At 40.4% G+C, this 17,225-nt stretch overlaps 1 protein-coding gene across 3 annotated transcripts in view; it reads right to left on the bottom strand.

Annotated features, from left to right (window-relative positions):
• Positions 1–17,225, bottom strand: part of FMNL2 (formin like 2) — a 179,241-nt gene that overhangs the window by 38,708 nt on the left and 123,308 nt on the right. For all 3 annotated transcript variants that reach the window (XM_063429520.1, XM_063429522.1, XM_063429521.1), the window contains exons 6-8: positions 13,164–13,316; positions 3,561–3,669; positions 518–594 (exon numbers count right to left, since the gene is read on the bottom strand). In XM_063429520.1, the coding sequence (XP_063285590.1) occupies positions 518–594; positions 3,561–3,669; positions 13,164–13,316 (339 nt within the window). The remainder of the gene's footprint in view (positions 1–517; positions 595–3,560; positions 3,670–13,163; positions 13,317–17,225) is intronic.

Below are 17,225 nucleotides of genomic sequence, written 5' to 3'. Positions count from 1 at the left end.
ACTGACTACAATAAATGCAAGATTCAATGATAGGAGATCTAGAAAAGGTACAGAGGAAAAACACATAGAAAAAAAGGAATACATAATGAATTAAGCATTACAAATGACTAAACATATCAAACAGTGGGAGTTATAAGATGTTTCTATATGTCTACCAGTTTGACTGTGTTTCTGTCTCCCTCCCTCCCTGGCTACCCATTTATATTTGTCTGCCTGATTTTGTTCTGTCTATTTTTTTGTATGTCTGTCTACCCATATATCAACCTATCAGATTGTCTTACATTGTATCCTTTGACACTCAGAGGTGTCAGATGTCATTATTAGAGCCCAGCTTCATGGCTGCACAATGTCCGAATTAGATTTACTAACTTACTTACAGACGTAGGCTATATTTGTGCTTTATCTTTTAATAAACAATGATTCCTAAAATCACGGTCACACTTCTGCTGGAATGCTAAATTGCCAACACTTTTTCCCCAAAAATATTAAAATTACTATAATACTAAATATAGCTTACCTGGGATTCTTATTGTTTAGACTTAATGCAATCTCATTGACGGCGTGTGGATGGGACATGACCATGTTGAAGCCATACTACAGAAGAAACAAAAGTAACGGAACACTGTTATACTAGCACTAACGGGGCAACAAGGAGAATGTGAATGATTCACTAAAGAACAAATTGCAGTGAGTTGTCTGAAGAACTGAGCTGCAAAATTTAAGGAGACGTATAGAATATAGAAAAAATGGGATACAGCTGTAAACCTAAAAGAATATTAAAAACAAAATAACATAGTGTAGTATCCTTTTAACCCCTTAAGGACCAAACTTCTGGAATAAAAGGGAATCATGACATGTCACACATGTCATGTGTCCTTAAGGGGTTAAACAGTATATGACATGCTAGTATAATGCACTCCTAGAATGTCGAAATAATAGTCGCCTTTAGGGTGCCTCCCCCGATAGTACTATACAGTCTGACAGTTCATTGGTGGTCCGGTGGGTGTTTCTTGACCACCAATGAACTGTTAGACAGTATGCCTATATAATTTGTATTTTGGGGGAGGAATTTCAGGCGGTTATCATTGTTTTTATCATCATTTGCATGATTCCTGCTTTGTCCAAACTCCTGAATATTCAGAAGGGGAAGGAGAGGAGGATTCCATTTAGCCCCCTAGTGCTTGCTATCGGGGAGGCACCCTACAGGCGACTATTATATCGACAATCTGTGAGTGCATTATACTAGCGTGTCATATACTGTTTAAAAGGATACTACACTATGTTATTTTGTTTTTAATATTCTTTTAGGTTTACAGCTGTATCCCATTTTTTCATATTCTATACACCTATTCGTCAGTGACCCACTGGGAGGGTTACCTTGGGAAGCTGTTGATTGATCAAGTTTAGTTATTTATATTTTTTTCTTGTTTTCAAAATGTAAGGAGAAACAGAACATTATAGAGTTGAAAAATTTGCAGATTTAAAGATTTGTTTTTTTTAACCAAATGGTGATATTTGGTCTTAATTTTGCAACTTTGTTTACGACTCCTCACAACTCACTTGTTGATGACTAAATATGAATTAACACATTAACAACGGGCCATTTGCAAAATGCTTTTTCATGGAAAATAAATGTCATCAGCTCTAATCAACTCTATTCAAGACAGGGTCAACTCTCTATGAAAAGGTGGCTAGGCAACATCAAGTGTTTGTTTATTTCAATATTGATCTGTTTTTCTTTATTATTATTGATTTTCAGGATCAATACAAATTAAGGGCAAACATAAACCTATGAAATAGTCAACTAAACATTTATTACCTGTCATATATTTTGTTATCTACTTACATATTACTACAAATGAACCGGTATTTGGTGATTATGTTTATTGCTATTACCATTTAATCCAGAACAAATAGCGGGGGAGCTAATGGCCACCTGTGTTTTGATAAAATAATTTTATGTGGTCAGTTTACTGTAAACAATAGTGATGCTAGTTTGAGTTTCTCTTAAAGGACATTGTGAAAATTAAATGAAAGGATATAATAGTCAGGAGTATGTTTATGATTTATGTTCATTGTAAAACAATTTCACATCCTTTAATCATAATTATTCACAGAAAAAAGCTGCATTAGTTGGTTTTGGTAAAGTGTTATAAGTAACCACTTCCTAATGGCGCAAACAAGAAGAGGATTATATTTTGAGGATATGTTACTTTCCTTTTCAAAAGAATATAGATGTTAGTTAGTAGATAACACATTAAATAATTATACATAACAGATACATTATATGGCCAAATATAATGTGGACAATGTTATTATTTACAGAGTTCAGGTATTTCAACTTCACCCACCACTAACAGGTGCATACAATCAACACACAACCATGAAATCTCTATAGACAAACATTAACACTACAATGAGCAATACTGAAAATCTCACTGTCAAAGGATTCCATCTTTCCCACAATTTATTCACAATGGTAATTGCTATTATTGTTGTGAAGTGGAAGTGTGTATGAGCAAAGACTCCTGCTATGAAGTGGTAGACTCACACAGATTCACAGAAAGGGGACCACAAGAGCTTAAGCATGTAATGCATTAGTATCACCAAGTTGAATCAATAACTACAGAATTTGAAACTATCTCTTGAAGCAACATCTGAACCCTAGAACTGTGTTTCGGACCTTCAGTAAAGTGGTTCCAATTGCTAAGCAGCATTATACAAACCTGACATCAACATGCACCATGCCAAGTGCCAGCTGGAGTGGTAGAAAGCTTGCCACCAGTGGACTCTGGAGCAGTGGAAACACGTTCGCCGGAGCAGTGGAAACACGTTCGCCGGAGTTATGAATAATGTTTTACTATCTGGCGGTTTAATGGAAGAGTCTGAATATGGCAGATAGCAAGAGAATGTTTTGCAATTGCGTGCTTCCAACTTTGGCCTCTATTGAATTCTGTTGGACAAGCTTTTCAAATAATCACAATCATTTTTAAATGATTGATTCCCATTGGCATTAATGGTGATTTCTGTAAATAAATCATTTGAAAGGTTTTTCTAACAGATTGTGATTATTTGGAAAGATTACCCAAAATAAAAAATTGAGGTCTTTGTGGCAAAATTTTGGGGTATGCTCTTTCCTGTTCCAGCATGGCTGTGTCCCTGTGCACAAAGCAAGGTCCATAAAGCCATGATTTGACAAGGTGGCCTGTACCGAACCCTGACCTTAACCCCACTGAACACATTTGGAAAAACTGGAATGCTGATTGTAATCCAGACCTTCTTGTCCAACATTAGTGTTTGACCTCGCAAATGCTCTTTTGGCCATTTTGGCCACAGACATTCCAAAATCTGGTGGAAAAAATTCCTAGAGGAGAGAAGGCTGTTATCACTGCAAGGGGCACTTTATATCAATGCCCTTGATTTTGAAATACGATGTTTAACAAGCTCACATAGATGTGATGGTCATTTGTCCACATATTATTGCCACATACCGTATATGGTTCTTTAATCACGTTTTCAAATGAGTGATAATTACCATTAGTAAACATTCTATTACATACCTGGTAGTTCATTATCGCTCGTAAACACATGATACAGACATGTACGTCATCTTTTTTACATACTAATCTTGAGTTTTTTAGAGTCCTCCTGCTTGGAAGAGTATTATACCTAAAACAAACATAAATACAATAAACATAAAATAAAATCTACAAATAAACTAACACTAATCCCTACACTACACTATCACTAAACATTAATCTAACCTACTTAATTTGACATTTACATTACGACTAACGTTAAACTAAAAATATGAAACATAAAAGATACATAACATCGATAACATCTCTTAAGGGGAAATAATACTACTTCAAGGATCCGGAGACATTTATAAACCACTCGACCTTCATTTTTGTGTTATGTTATGGTGTCTTGAGAACTACTCAATGTCATTATTTTCCATTAATACACAGTTTACTATTATGTATCATTTCTGTGTGTGCATTGTTGTTTTTTCCCCCAGACATTATGGTAACACAATGATAAAAGTATATGCAAATTAAAACTTTAATGTATTATCTCTCCTTAATAATTTATCGCCCAGACCATAACTATGGCTATGAGGTTCCTCGTGCTCTGTGATCCTTTCCTTACTGTATTGGTTAAAATATCAATAGCAACGTAGTTCCTTTCTATAAAAGAATACATTATGCACATTACAAACAATACAATACAATAATAATAGAATGGTTTATTACAAGATATAAATAGACGTACAATTACTAGTTTCCAAACTTATTTCCACTTACCGTAATTCACTTAAAATCAGAGAGAGAGAAACCCAATTATTTCAACTATTGGCTGATAAATCTTAGAATGGGTTACATGCAGTAACGTACATGGTTACGATATATAAAAACACATACAACCGTCAAGGACGGCCATCTTATATTAATTTAACGCACTATACGTGTCTAGATAGCCATATACGTCCTGCTAACCACTAGCGAGTGGCACAAATACCTATGTATTAGCATTTTACTTAGTTTAGGCCTTACAATGTTGTCTGTAAACTGCTTGCTAATACTTTTGTGGCGTTGCTAGTCTGTCTGTAATCATATGCACCAAAAAAATAAAAAACACATTGAAGAGAAACCATAATACTATGGAATAATGCTGCCTAAGATTAATATACCCGTATCACATATTAAATAAAGAAAGAGTGGTGGAAATTAAATAACATCCCTCTATAAACTGACCTCAGATAAGGTTGAAAAACTGTATAGTGGAACACAAAAAGAAACATATGCTGGGATAGGGTTGTTAGCATGTTATATCACTTTCTATAAACAACTAGTGGAAATCAAATGTGCCAGATTTCACACAACACCACTGGACCTGGTGGATGCACTCTGGGTGATGCAGCTCTTCTCCAGTATTATGTGCCTACACACAGTGTCCTCCTGCAGGTGGGCAATTGATCCTCTTATGCATGGTCCCACTCACTCACTATAAATGTATATATACACACAGACATACAGGCCTCCCATTAGCCATGATTTTGGTCAGAACAATTTCTATTTTGCGGTCCTGATTTAATTCCCTTGTATCCCATATCTGTGGACACCAGAGAATTGTCTTCAGACAGCACAGTGAGTGCACAGGATTAGAGGAGTTCAGCAGTCCTCTCTGCATGGTATGTTTGGGCCCTACCAGATAGTCTGTCAGGCTGGCATGACTCATACCAGGTTGACAAAGCCCTTCAGTAGACATGCTCTATTTCTGGGCTGGCTCACCACTATGAGCATTGCGAGTGACGTAAGTCATGTCACTGACAACGTCCCTTTTGGCCACTGAGCAAAACTCTGGGCACTGAGCAGAACACATGAACACAGATAGAGATTCATTATGTTTCTTTTGTAATGCACAAACTGTGTAAAAACTAAAAAAGTGTTAATTTTTAAAACCTAAGCAGAAGATGTTAACAAATGGCCTTAGAATAACATTTTCTGTGATCAGACTGTGTCTAGATAGTACTCCCAACATAAAACTGATGTGACAAACACTCTTTACCATGGACGTTTGCCACACACTCCTGGAGGAGTATGGAAGCTGGCTTCCTGCCCACCGACTATTGTCTAGGTCGGACACCCCGTTCGGGAGTTATCCTCCCCAGCCGCCATTAGCAGCTTTCCCTGGGTGCCCCTGGTTCGGCACTTTCCCTTCATTCGAATGGAACCAAACACTAGCTCCCTGGTGGCCGGTCGCATGAAGACACCCACGAATTGTCCTCAGCAGTACTTAGCCACGATCGTTATGGAACTAAATTCTGCATGAGGACTTCGTGAGTCCCCGGTCTCCTCAGCGTTACTTAGCCACGAATGTTATGGAATTGTTTTCAGCATGAGGTGACAATGCGGTTCCCGGACAACTTGGTCTGGGGTTTTGAACAACTTTTTGGAAGGAAGGTGCTTGAGACTAAGGGGCGCAAACGCAACCTGAGAGCCAGGCAGAGAACCCCATATTGCGGAGGCAAGAGCTCCCGAACGTTGACCGGCAAAGCACCCTATTTTAGTCATAGGACCCCATGTGCGGCTGAACAAAACTTGAACACGGTGACGTTTCCTCTACACTGCATAGATCTGAGCACTATTTGGAGAGCATGGGCTATTAGATCAGGGCTATTTGGGGATGTATTATTTGTGGGGTTATTACATCTTTTTTTGATGTTTGGGGGAATTTTTATGTTTTATATTTTTCTTTTTGCATGTCTGTTCCTTTGAGATAATCAGCTTACTGGTCTTAACGCAATTATCTCCCAAGCACAGCGATTTATGGGAGGTGCTTGTCTTGTATTGAATGGAGACCCTATGCTGGGGGCTGTGTATAAAAGCAGGCAACTTGGCCATAATAAAGCAGTTCCTTTTCACCCTTCACTCAGTCTGGGCTAGTGTTTGGGTGGATCAGCTATACTTTCTGCAGGAAGCTGTACCCAGGACCCTGTTCCAGGGCGGGAAGCGACGTTGGCGGCTAGGGGCTGAAGCACTCCTGTGTCCTGGAGGAGAGCTAGGAAGTGAGCTTGATGGAGGTACGCAGTCGGGCTGCCAGGCGATCCGTCACACCTGATTTATATGAGTCTCAGTTTTTAGACCTACACAGTTTGTTTTATCAGTGTTATAAGCAAGTGAATATTTAACTTGCATTGCTAAAATCAAGATATACATTTATATAGTCAGTGTCTAGCTCGTTTGAGCAGGGCCATTAACACCCCTTGTTTCTTTGCAACCAACTCGCCTTGTTGTAAATACTTCTCTGTTAGTCCACCTATTGTACAGGACTGCGGAATTTGTTGGCGCTTTATAAATAATAACAGTAATGTCAACTCGGCCGCTCCTGCAACCGTTAAAGTTAAAGTTCAATGACTGTACTGGTTGTTCTTAGCAGATGGCCTGCTTACTCGATATGGCATGAGAGCATTGTAAATTCTTTAAGTGTCTTAATGCAAGATAAGCCAGGTAATTACCATGGAAAGTACTGAATGTTTTATTTGTATAGCATCTCATCTCTTTGAACTTAAAGGGACACATCAGGTAAAAGTACCACTCCTTTTTAAATGTGTTTGATAGAAAAAAAAAACATTACAAGAAGCATTGAAAAATATATTGCTTAATATTTTAAGGATATCCTCGGAGATTTAAATTAGCTCATCTGCAGTCATTTCCTGGCTTAAACCTCTCACCTAATTCCAGGTATCACATCATTCTTATAGGGGAATTATAGGTACACGCTCTATAATATTTAATAGACATGAATGGAAAACAAAAACATGCACATACTTGCTTCTGCTTCTACTTATAATTTTTATTTATTGTTTCTCATTATACTAATATGGCACAAATGGCTGCATTGCATATTTTGACAAGAAACAGAAGTGACGCCTGTTTAACGTGATATCGGAAGCTCTATATACAAGTACCGAAAAACGGAAATTACGTTTTCAGATGCCAGTAAACGGAAATGATGTATCGGCGCGAATACCGGAAGTCACGTGAGCGTCAACAAACATCCGAATTACGCGCCCATTATGAGAAGGTCGACTCTTACAGATTGTATGGGTATAGGACGCCATATTGGGAGGGAATGAATACCGGAACTCCCATATATGGCATTGAGGGGTGGGTTTTGTATATTTTCTACATGTGTTTGGAATTTTTTAATTTTGCATTTAATTTATAAGCAAGTTTTTGTGACATAACATTATTTCACCTGAGGAAGACCAAGAGAGTGGTCGAAACGCGTTGTGCCTGTTCAGTTTTTTATTTTAAATAAAGTATTTTGGGGGGCGGCATGCATGGCGACTGGCAGCACTTGCGGGAAGCTCCGGCAACTAACCGTATTGTAAGTGCCCTGCAGGAGTTCCAGAGTGCCCTGTCACCCTTAATGTGAGACATTCCTGCGTCAGCGATCTACTGAAACAAGCGACAAGTGTCTGGAAGCGGCTCCCTCTGCACACGCTGGAGATGCGAGTGAGGCCTGGTGAGCCCGTCGGACAGGCAAGACGGCCGCTTGCCTGTACTGTGTGGCACTGGGCGTCCGCAGGGCAAGCTACAGCTCCGTTCCCCCCTTTGGACCGGTGGGGGATATCTCGGTCCACACTGGCTGGCCGACCGCACCAATGACCCGGTCAACTTTTTCTGAGAAGCAATCTAAACCAGCCAGGCCAGCGGGCTGAAGCCACGAGCACAAGCCAAGAGGGCCGAGGCCTATCTAAAATGGCGGAGGCCTCGAGGCTCCCAAGCCCCAACGACAGTGACATACTCACTCGGCTGAATAAGCACTTCCAAGACTTCTGGCTAAAACTCGAGCACATGTTACACCAACCAGCCCCACCACTGACACGTACTTACCAAAAGTACTCAACTTCAGGGGCTCCCACACGGCGGCGGATCGGAAGGCGCACCCCCCTGAAGCACGGGAAAGCGCGACCACAACCACGGAGGCACCTAACCTGTCAACCCCGCCGGGAAACTGTGTGGCACCCAACAACGGGAACTCATCCAACGCCTCCACAGAGCCAAAATTTGCCCGGGAGCCAGAACACCACAACAGCGGAAGGTTCTCATGCAAAGCCCAGGCCCTCAAGACGAACCAGCACGCACCAGCAAGCACCGACCACACTGCACCTGTCGCCCGACGGCCACTGGCAGCCCTGCATGAACTGTCCTCACATGGAAACTTACAGCCCAGCCGGGGTATAGGTTAACTGACTGCTTGAATGTGCTGGCATGCCAGGCTTGCTGCCATGAAAGATCACTCCACCATTGCTAGTGATGAATGGCAGTGTTACCCATTTCTATTAGCCACCAGTTGATGTTTCAATGTTTTTGCTAGCTCAAGCTTTTTCCCTCTTTCCACCACTTATTCTCACATTTCTCTCACGCTAACTTAGCTGTGCTTTAGGTCTCCAATGCCATACATCGCTATAACTCATAAATGCAAATCCAGCAACGAGACTATACACACATATGATGAGCCTCACAGCTATACACAATGTGTTGTTTTTTGTTTTTTTAAATCAAACCTGCTGTTAGTAAATACAATGCAGATCTCTCACCCATACACAACTAAGACTAACTGTGCTGTTGCGGTTAGCGTAGTTTCAAAGTTCATGTTAATGTCTTTAGGTTAAGCGTAAATAACGACATCATCCTGTGTACCAGGGAAAATACACAGCTTAATCCTGCCAAGCTAATCAACAAATGTCAGAGCTGGATGTTCCCTAATTGATGTATTGTTTTCCTATGTTACAATGCATCTAAGTCTTATACGTGTACCTTTCTTGATACCTAATGAAACAATGAAAATGTGCGCAGTTTCAACTATATGCCACTAATGTTCTGTCTATTGTCAAAAATCTGTCTCACTTTAGCTGTTGTGGCAAAGTGAGAATACCTGTAACTTTCAAGCGCTTCAAAAATAAAGAATTTAAAAAATAAATAAAATAAAGTATTTTACTTTTAAACTTATCTTGGTTCCTGATTGCATTCAGACGAAATCTGATGTCCGTTTCTGGTGGGACCAGTCTACACACAGCACTCTTCTGGAAATATCCTACATGCTTTTACAGTAGAGAGCCGACTTATATGGCTCTTTAAAGTGTGAGTGCTCCAAGTTACTTTCTATATTACATCTTGGTTTTAACATATTGTCCTATGATAGCTGTTTATGTTACAGATCACATAATTATTCATCCAGCGTGTGCGCAAAACCTCCTCTTCTTTTATCCAATTAAATATACTGTATCTGTCTCGACTTGGTGGACGGTGGACCTGATCAGCCTTAAAAACCTTCAGACGCGAATACTTGCATGTCAATATGCATGGAGTCAGTCTGTATCTGAACCACTGCAATTGCTTATAGAACATGTCTAGGTACCAATTCTCAGAGTTCCACAGAAAACTATATCCAGCTCATACCAAAATAGATGACCGGATATGGTTTTCCATCAAACAGATCCTAAGACAGCTACTGTTGAATGCCTTGGCCAAGCCTGCATCTCAGCATGTACTCATGTGGCAATATTTCAGCCACTCTTGTCCGATTACGGGAGTGGTGTAGAGACTCAGACTGACTATCATAACCCATGTCTTGTGACCGTCTAAGGATAGATCTCTTTCCTTACCTGGACTGAACAGATGGTTAGGAGATATGTCTATGCAGCTCTGTGTACGGTTGTCTGTTATATTTTGTTTTAGCAATGCTCTTTTACTTAGATCTTACGCTTTTCTCTTAACCTAATTCAATGCCCATTCTGTCTATGTTCAAGTTGTCTATTATTAGCTCATAACTCTATAATCCGTTTCTATAACAAGACACTCGCGTGGAGTAAATGCAAACTATCCACTTCATAAGTGTAACCTACGTCTTAGCAACAAAATACAGTGCTCAAAGGACACTCATTGCCTAATTTTGTCTTTCAAGGACAGAATGTTTGTTGATAGATTGCTGATTGAATATTGTATCTCCTCTCTTTTCCAATTGTTTGTCTGGAACAACTCAGTAAAAAATACATTTAAATTAAAAAAAATTTAAAAACCATTGTCTACTTTTCTCACATGATGCAAAGTTTTTTTTGCAACAGAGGAATTGTATTCTCTCTGAATGTGATTTGCAACTTTTTCATTATATAAAATTATACCACACCTAGCAACAGTACAAATACACAGCCTCCAGGACATAAGTTAAGGGGTTTACAGAACTCTTACCCATCGTTCATTAAATAGATGTTTATTCTACTCTGCCAACAGCCACATGACCTGATTCTAACCCTGCGAGTGTCCGGTGTACCATTTTATTTAGACTGTGCACAGAGAACAAAATTCACAAAAACGTGGGTCATTTATGGCTATTGTATTAGAGAAGATAAATTGAAAATGACATGTCTGGACATTAAAAAGAAATAGAGAAAAAAAAACAAAGCAGCATTCAATACACTTTTACTGGTGGTGAGGCTGCAGAGCATGTTCCCTGCTGCAGGCTTAAGGATGTAGCAAAACCAATTATCTCTAATGTGATGCTCACTCACTATTTGGCCACATACGTGCAGAGAACTTATACAGGAGTGCTTCTTGACTCATTTTAATGGCTTGTCTTACACTCACTACTTCCTGTGGTTAACCCATATGGTTTTAAGATACATTTCTTTGGTTTATTTTTGACTGTTACACAAGACTAAAATGATTCTTGCAGCTTCCGTACCTTGGAACATTCTAAATTTGCTAGCCCAGGGACTTATCAAAAATCTTAACCCTTCTATAGCTAATCAGAAACTATAATGTTGAGATCGGCCAAATGTGATTTTAAAAAAACATCCCCTAAACAGAAAATCTTAATTTGCAAGGCTTAAAGATCATCTTAATTGCAAAGCATATAGTCCAACAAAAATATTCCAATTATAGAAAGGAATTGGACTGAGTCCAATCATCTAATCTGTATAACCAGTGCTTGTCAAAGTGGTCAGACCATCACTAGCCAGTCCGCAGTATGCCAAGCCTAAGGCAATTCTTGACGCAGTCAGCGCAAGTGAGTATGCATGTACTATCGTGCGGATATCAGGACTCCTTGAGGCTGAATGATGTAAGCGTGATGAAGTCTCTGAATTTCCTTCTCTACTGACTATCTACTTAAAGCAGCCCAGGGTAAATAACTCTGCTGGCCCCTTACTATTGTGTTTCTACATATTTTGTTATCTAAAATACTCATATTCTAAACATTCCGTCATTCCTTGGGTACATACACATGTAATATCATACCGTACTGATAGCTCATTAATGACTATTGAATGCATTTCCTGTGGAGTACAAAGGTAAGCACACAAAGAATGAAATTCAAACACCGTCTGACTCACTGTGATGTGTAAATAAAATCATCACACTGCAGGATTAGCACAGAATTTTATTATGGTTATCAAGAATGATCCTGCGGATCAAACAAAGATTTGGTGGGACTTCGAAATACTGAACATACAATGAATGTCACTTAGCAAGTTAACACTTTTTCTGTTTTTCTGAGACCGTACACTGATCATTAGAACGATCAAAGAGAAAAGCATAAAATAAAATTAAATCATACAATTCATAATTGTAATGTTTTGGTAACATATATGCTGTTTAATTCTAAATGCAAGTGTTTAATATATGTAGTAGTTGAGACCATGTTTAAACTGCATCTCCCCTTAATCTATTTATTTTTAATCATTGCAAACAGTAAACCATAACATAACCAGACCAAATAACCAAATAGAATATTTAACCCAACTATTTTTTTTTACTACACATTCATAACTCATTTTGTATGTATTTTAGAATACTTCTATATTCCTAAATGGGTCACGCAAAAATAGATTTAAAGAGACACTATAGTCAACAAAACAACTTTAGCTTAATTAAGCAGTTTTATTATTAATGTTATTAATTATTATTAATGTTATTATTGTCATTTATATAGCGCCAACAGATTCTGTAGCCCTTTACAATATTATGAGAGGGGGGATTTAACGATAAATAGGACAATTACAAGAAAACTTACAGGAACAATGTAATAAGGGGGGGGGGGGGGGGGGTTTGAAGAGGGCCTGCTTAAACAAGGTTATAGTCTATAGTTTTGGTGTATAGATCATGCCCCTGCAATCTCACTGCTCAATACTCTGCCATTTAGGATTTAAATCCCTTTGTTTATGAAGCCCTAGTCACACCTCCCTGCAAGTGACGTACACAGCCTTCCTAAACACTTCCTGTATAGAGTCATCTAATGTTTGCAGTTCCTTTATTGCAAATTCTGTTTAATTTAGAATGACATCTCCTGCTCTGTTAATAGCTTTCTAGACCCTACAGGAACCTATGTAATGAATGTTCAATTTACAGAACAGGAGATACAAATGTTTAATGTAAGTAACATCTGATTGAAAAACAAAGATTTTTGTGCTTGAGCAGGCTGTGTCAGTCACAGCCAGGGGAGGTAAGGCTATGGCTTTTTTTTTTTTTTTTTTACGCCAGTGAGCCAAGGACAGGACTGTCCAGTGCAAATTGAGCTGGTTGTGATATTTTGTGATTGAAACGTATTTTTAAAAATGCAACATTTCATCTGATGGGTTCAGTCTTTCTTACCGTAACGTAGAATGTCTGCCTGATCGAGTAATGCTATTCCCAACAGGTGACGGTAAATTACTTCCTCTATGTAAGTCCTCGATGGACCGACTCCAAGGCTTGGATTTATCCACATTATTTTCCACATTAGTTTCTAAAGTTTCAAAGTCAAACCTAAAAGGAAATAAAAAAGCACAGAGGCAATTAAAACACCTTTCCTTTTTTGACAGAGATCGCTGCAGACTGTTGGATACAAACTGATTTATGGTTCTTACAGATTGCTGGGTAACCATTCTGAGGGGAGGGCTGGCAGCCTTAGGTCTGGGGGGCAAATCCAGTCAAGTGGCCCATTGCACCAAGAGGAGAGTAAAAACACCTTTCCCATGTGATTGAAAGTGTGTGTGTGTGGGGGGGGGGGGGGTGGAGAGCAGTCAACTAAACAGACAATCAATGACAGGCACACACACTTGCTGATTTGGCACACACTAAAAACACACACTCACTGACAGGCACACGCACCCACTCACTGACAGGCACACAGACACACAAAGAAAGACACATTGTTACAGGCATACTGACTCAGACAGACAGACATACTGACACACACAGGCATACTGGCTGACACAGACAAATTGGCACACACACAGAGACATACTTGCACACAGACATACTGACACACACACAGAGATACATACTGGTACTCACACAGACACACACAGAAAGACACACTGTTACAGGCATACTGACTCAGACAGACAGATATACTGACACACAGGCATACTGGCTGACACACACACAGACAAACTGGCACACACACAGAGACATACTTGCACACACAGAGACATACTTGCACACACATAGACAGACATACTTGCACACACATAGACAGACATACTGACACACACACAGACATACTGACACACACAGACATACTGACATACTAACACACAGACATACTGACATACTGACGCACACACACACAGACATACTGACATACTGACTGACACAGACATACTGACACACACAGACATACTCATACACACACACCCAAACTTTTCACTTTTAAAACCAGTGGACAGGGGCTGAGTAAGGGGACAGGGCTGTAGTGGGGGACAGGGGGTGGTAGTGGAGGGTATAAGCTGTAATTGGGGGTTTAGGAAATGTACGGGGGGATAGGGGCTGAAGCAAGTTGATGGCTACAATTTGGGAAAGGGACTGTGGTGTGGGTAATATGGGTTGCAATTGGGGGAGAGGAGCTGAAGTGGGGATGTTATGGGGCTGTGGTGGGGTGCATGGGGCTGAGGAAGGGGGCAGGAGCTGAGAGGGGGAAAGGAGCAGGGAAAGGGTGGGACAGGGGCTGACCAAGGGGACAGGGGCTGAGGTAGGGGACAAGGGCTGACTAAGGGGACAGGGGCTGACTAGGGGGACAGGGGCTGAGGAGGGGGGGCAGGGGCTGAGGAGGGGGGGCAAGGGCTGAGGCAGGAGCTGACTAAGGGGACAGGGGCTGACGAAGGGGAGGTGGGGACAGGGGCAGAGGTGTGGACAGGGGCTGAGGTGGAGACAGGGGCTGACTAAGGCTGAGGTGGGGACAGGGCCTGAGGTGGGGACAGGGGCTGAGATTGGGACAGGGGCTGAGGAGGGGACAGGGCTGAGGAGGGGACAGGGGCTGACTAAGGGGACAGGGGCTGAAGAGGGGGGACAGGGGCTGAGGAGGGGGGACAGGGGCTGACTAAGGGGACAGGGCTGAGGAAGGGTGACAGGGGCTGAGGTAGGGGACAGGGGCTGAGGAGAGGACAGGGGCTGAGGAGGGGGCAGGGGCTGACTAAGGGGACAGGGCTGAGGAGGGGAATAAAAAAAAACACTAAAGTGTATTTCCCCCCACCCTGAGTCTTACCTTAGGCCAGGGAGGGGTGGACAACAGCCAACAGGAGCAGCAGCCAGTGAAGTCGGCCTCTCCTGATGATGTCAGGAGGAGGGGCCGTGACTTCCTCTGCACTTCTCCCAGACTCCCCAGCGGTCCTGTGAGAAGAGCAGAGGAAGTCACGCCCCCTCCTCCTGACATCATCAGGAGAGGCCGGCCGACTCCACTGACTGCAGACTGCAGGGAGAGCGAGGTAAGTTGAAAAATATGACTCCTCAGCCAGAAGCAGGGGGTTCAGATTTTTCCTTTTTTTGCTGGGTGTGGGCGGCCCTGGGTTTAGGGCGGCCTGGGGGGCAATTGCCTCCCTGCCCCCCTTCCCAGCCCGCCCCTGAATTTCTGACAGAGACATTTGACAAGGGAATGTCAAATTTAAACAAAGGAGATGTTGAGAAAAATTGAACAAAATGGAAAAAATTGTCAGTTCTCCACCAATTTTGGTTTAGCAATAACCCTCCAAATAATATAGCTGCTGGTAGCATTTGCACAACACAACTAGGGAATATTTAAAGTGAAAGCATCAATCAAGAATGCGTGGGTTCTCTGCAGTAGAGTTTAATATTTGAGCTATACAAGGTGTTAGTAATAGTACAGATCAGGTGTGTCTTCTTTTGACTTTCCAATTATTGGAAAGTCATTCTTTTAATAATCTGTTAAATAGCAGCTGATAGACAACTATGAGTAACGTAGCTCTACAATAGATGCACTGTCAAGACTAGACACATTTTTGTTTTCCCATTTGACAAGGGTTCTATCCACTAAACAGTGAGTTGAGAACCAATTTGCAACGTTTAGACCAAAATAGACAATTTGGAAATATTTTTTAGATTGGTCCCATTACATATATTAGGAGATTAAGTGGTTATGGTGCCTAGTGAGTCCCTTTAAAAGCACAAAATAGCATTGAAATTAGTTAAATGAATGGACTGCTACACATAAGCATATTATATATTTGAGTAATAAAGTATCTCCCTCTTGTGAGCAGATGACAAGCCACTTGTAGCGTGTTTACTCATTCGGGAATATCCCCAAACAAGACAGCCTGCATGCTTCATGCCATTTTTCAAATGTTAGCAATAATATTAAAAATTTAATTTTCCATCATAGCGAACTAATGAAACATGAATAATACAGCGTGGCTGCCAAGATTTTCAAAAACAAGCATATACGAGAACAGCAAGCTACAGGAAAGTGGTTTTAAAAAACAGTCCTCCGGTGTAATATTGCATTATTTAATTCATTTATAAACTGGAGAAAAGTAGAGAAATTATTGCTTTGTTGACGATAATACATACCACTCTTTTTATTAATATTTTGGTATAGGTATTAAAAAATAATAAACAGAAGAAAAAAAACAAATGAGCAGAATTTGTATTACAAAAATCTGCTTTACTGCAGAGTTTTAAAGGCATTAAAAGAAGTCCATTAAATATTTTATTTTTCTAACAGTATTTTTTTCTTTTGGTCTTAGATTATTCTATGTATTTGTATGTTATTTGTTTTGTTTTGTGTGGACTTTGTTTACTCTATGGGGTGTTTTGTAAACTCTGAACTGTAGTGCATTGAAATCCAATTTGTATTATTTAGGAAAAGTAGAAATATTTATAGACACATAGAATGTGATGGCAGATAAGAACCCTTCCGCCATCTAGTCTGCCCAATTTTCTAAATACTTTCATTAGTCCCCGGCCTTATCTTATAGCTAGGATAGCCTTATGCCTTTCCCACGAATGCTTAAATTTCTTTACTGTGCTAACCTCTACCACTTCAGCTGGAAGGCTATTCACTACCCTCTCAGTAAAGTAATACTTCCTGATATTATTTTTAAACCTTTGTCCCTCTAATTTAAGACCATGTCCTCTTGTTGTGGTAGTTTTTCTTCTTTTAAATATAGTCTCCTCCTTTACTGTGTTGATTCCCTTTATGTATTTAAATGTTTCTATCATATCCCCCCTGTCTCGTCTTTCCTCCAAGCTATACATGTTAAGATCCTTTAACCTTTCCTGGTAAGTTTTATCCTGCAATCCATGAACCAGTTTAGTAGCCAGTCTTTGAACTCTCTCTATGGTATCAATATCCTTCTGAAGATACGGTCTCACCAGTGTTCTGTACAATGGCATGAGCACTTCCCTCTATCTACTGCCAATACCTCTCCCTATACAACC

The sequence above is a fragment of the Pelobates fuscus genome, chromosome 8, assembly GCF_036172605.1.
Source record: "Pelobates fuscus isolate aPelFus1 chromosome 8, aPelFus1.pri, whole genome shotgun sequence".
Lineage (NCBI taxonomy): Eukaryota > Metazoa > Chordata > Amphibia > Anura > Pelobatidae > Pelobates > Pelobates fuscus.
The sequence above is the reverse complement of the archived record's forward strand: the minus strand, read 5'-3'. Positions and strand labels throughout refer to the sequence as shown.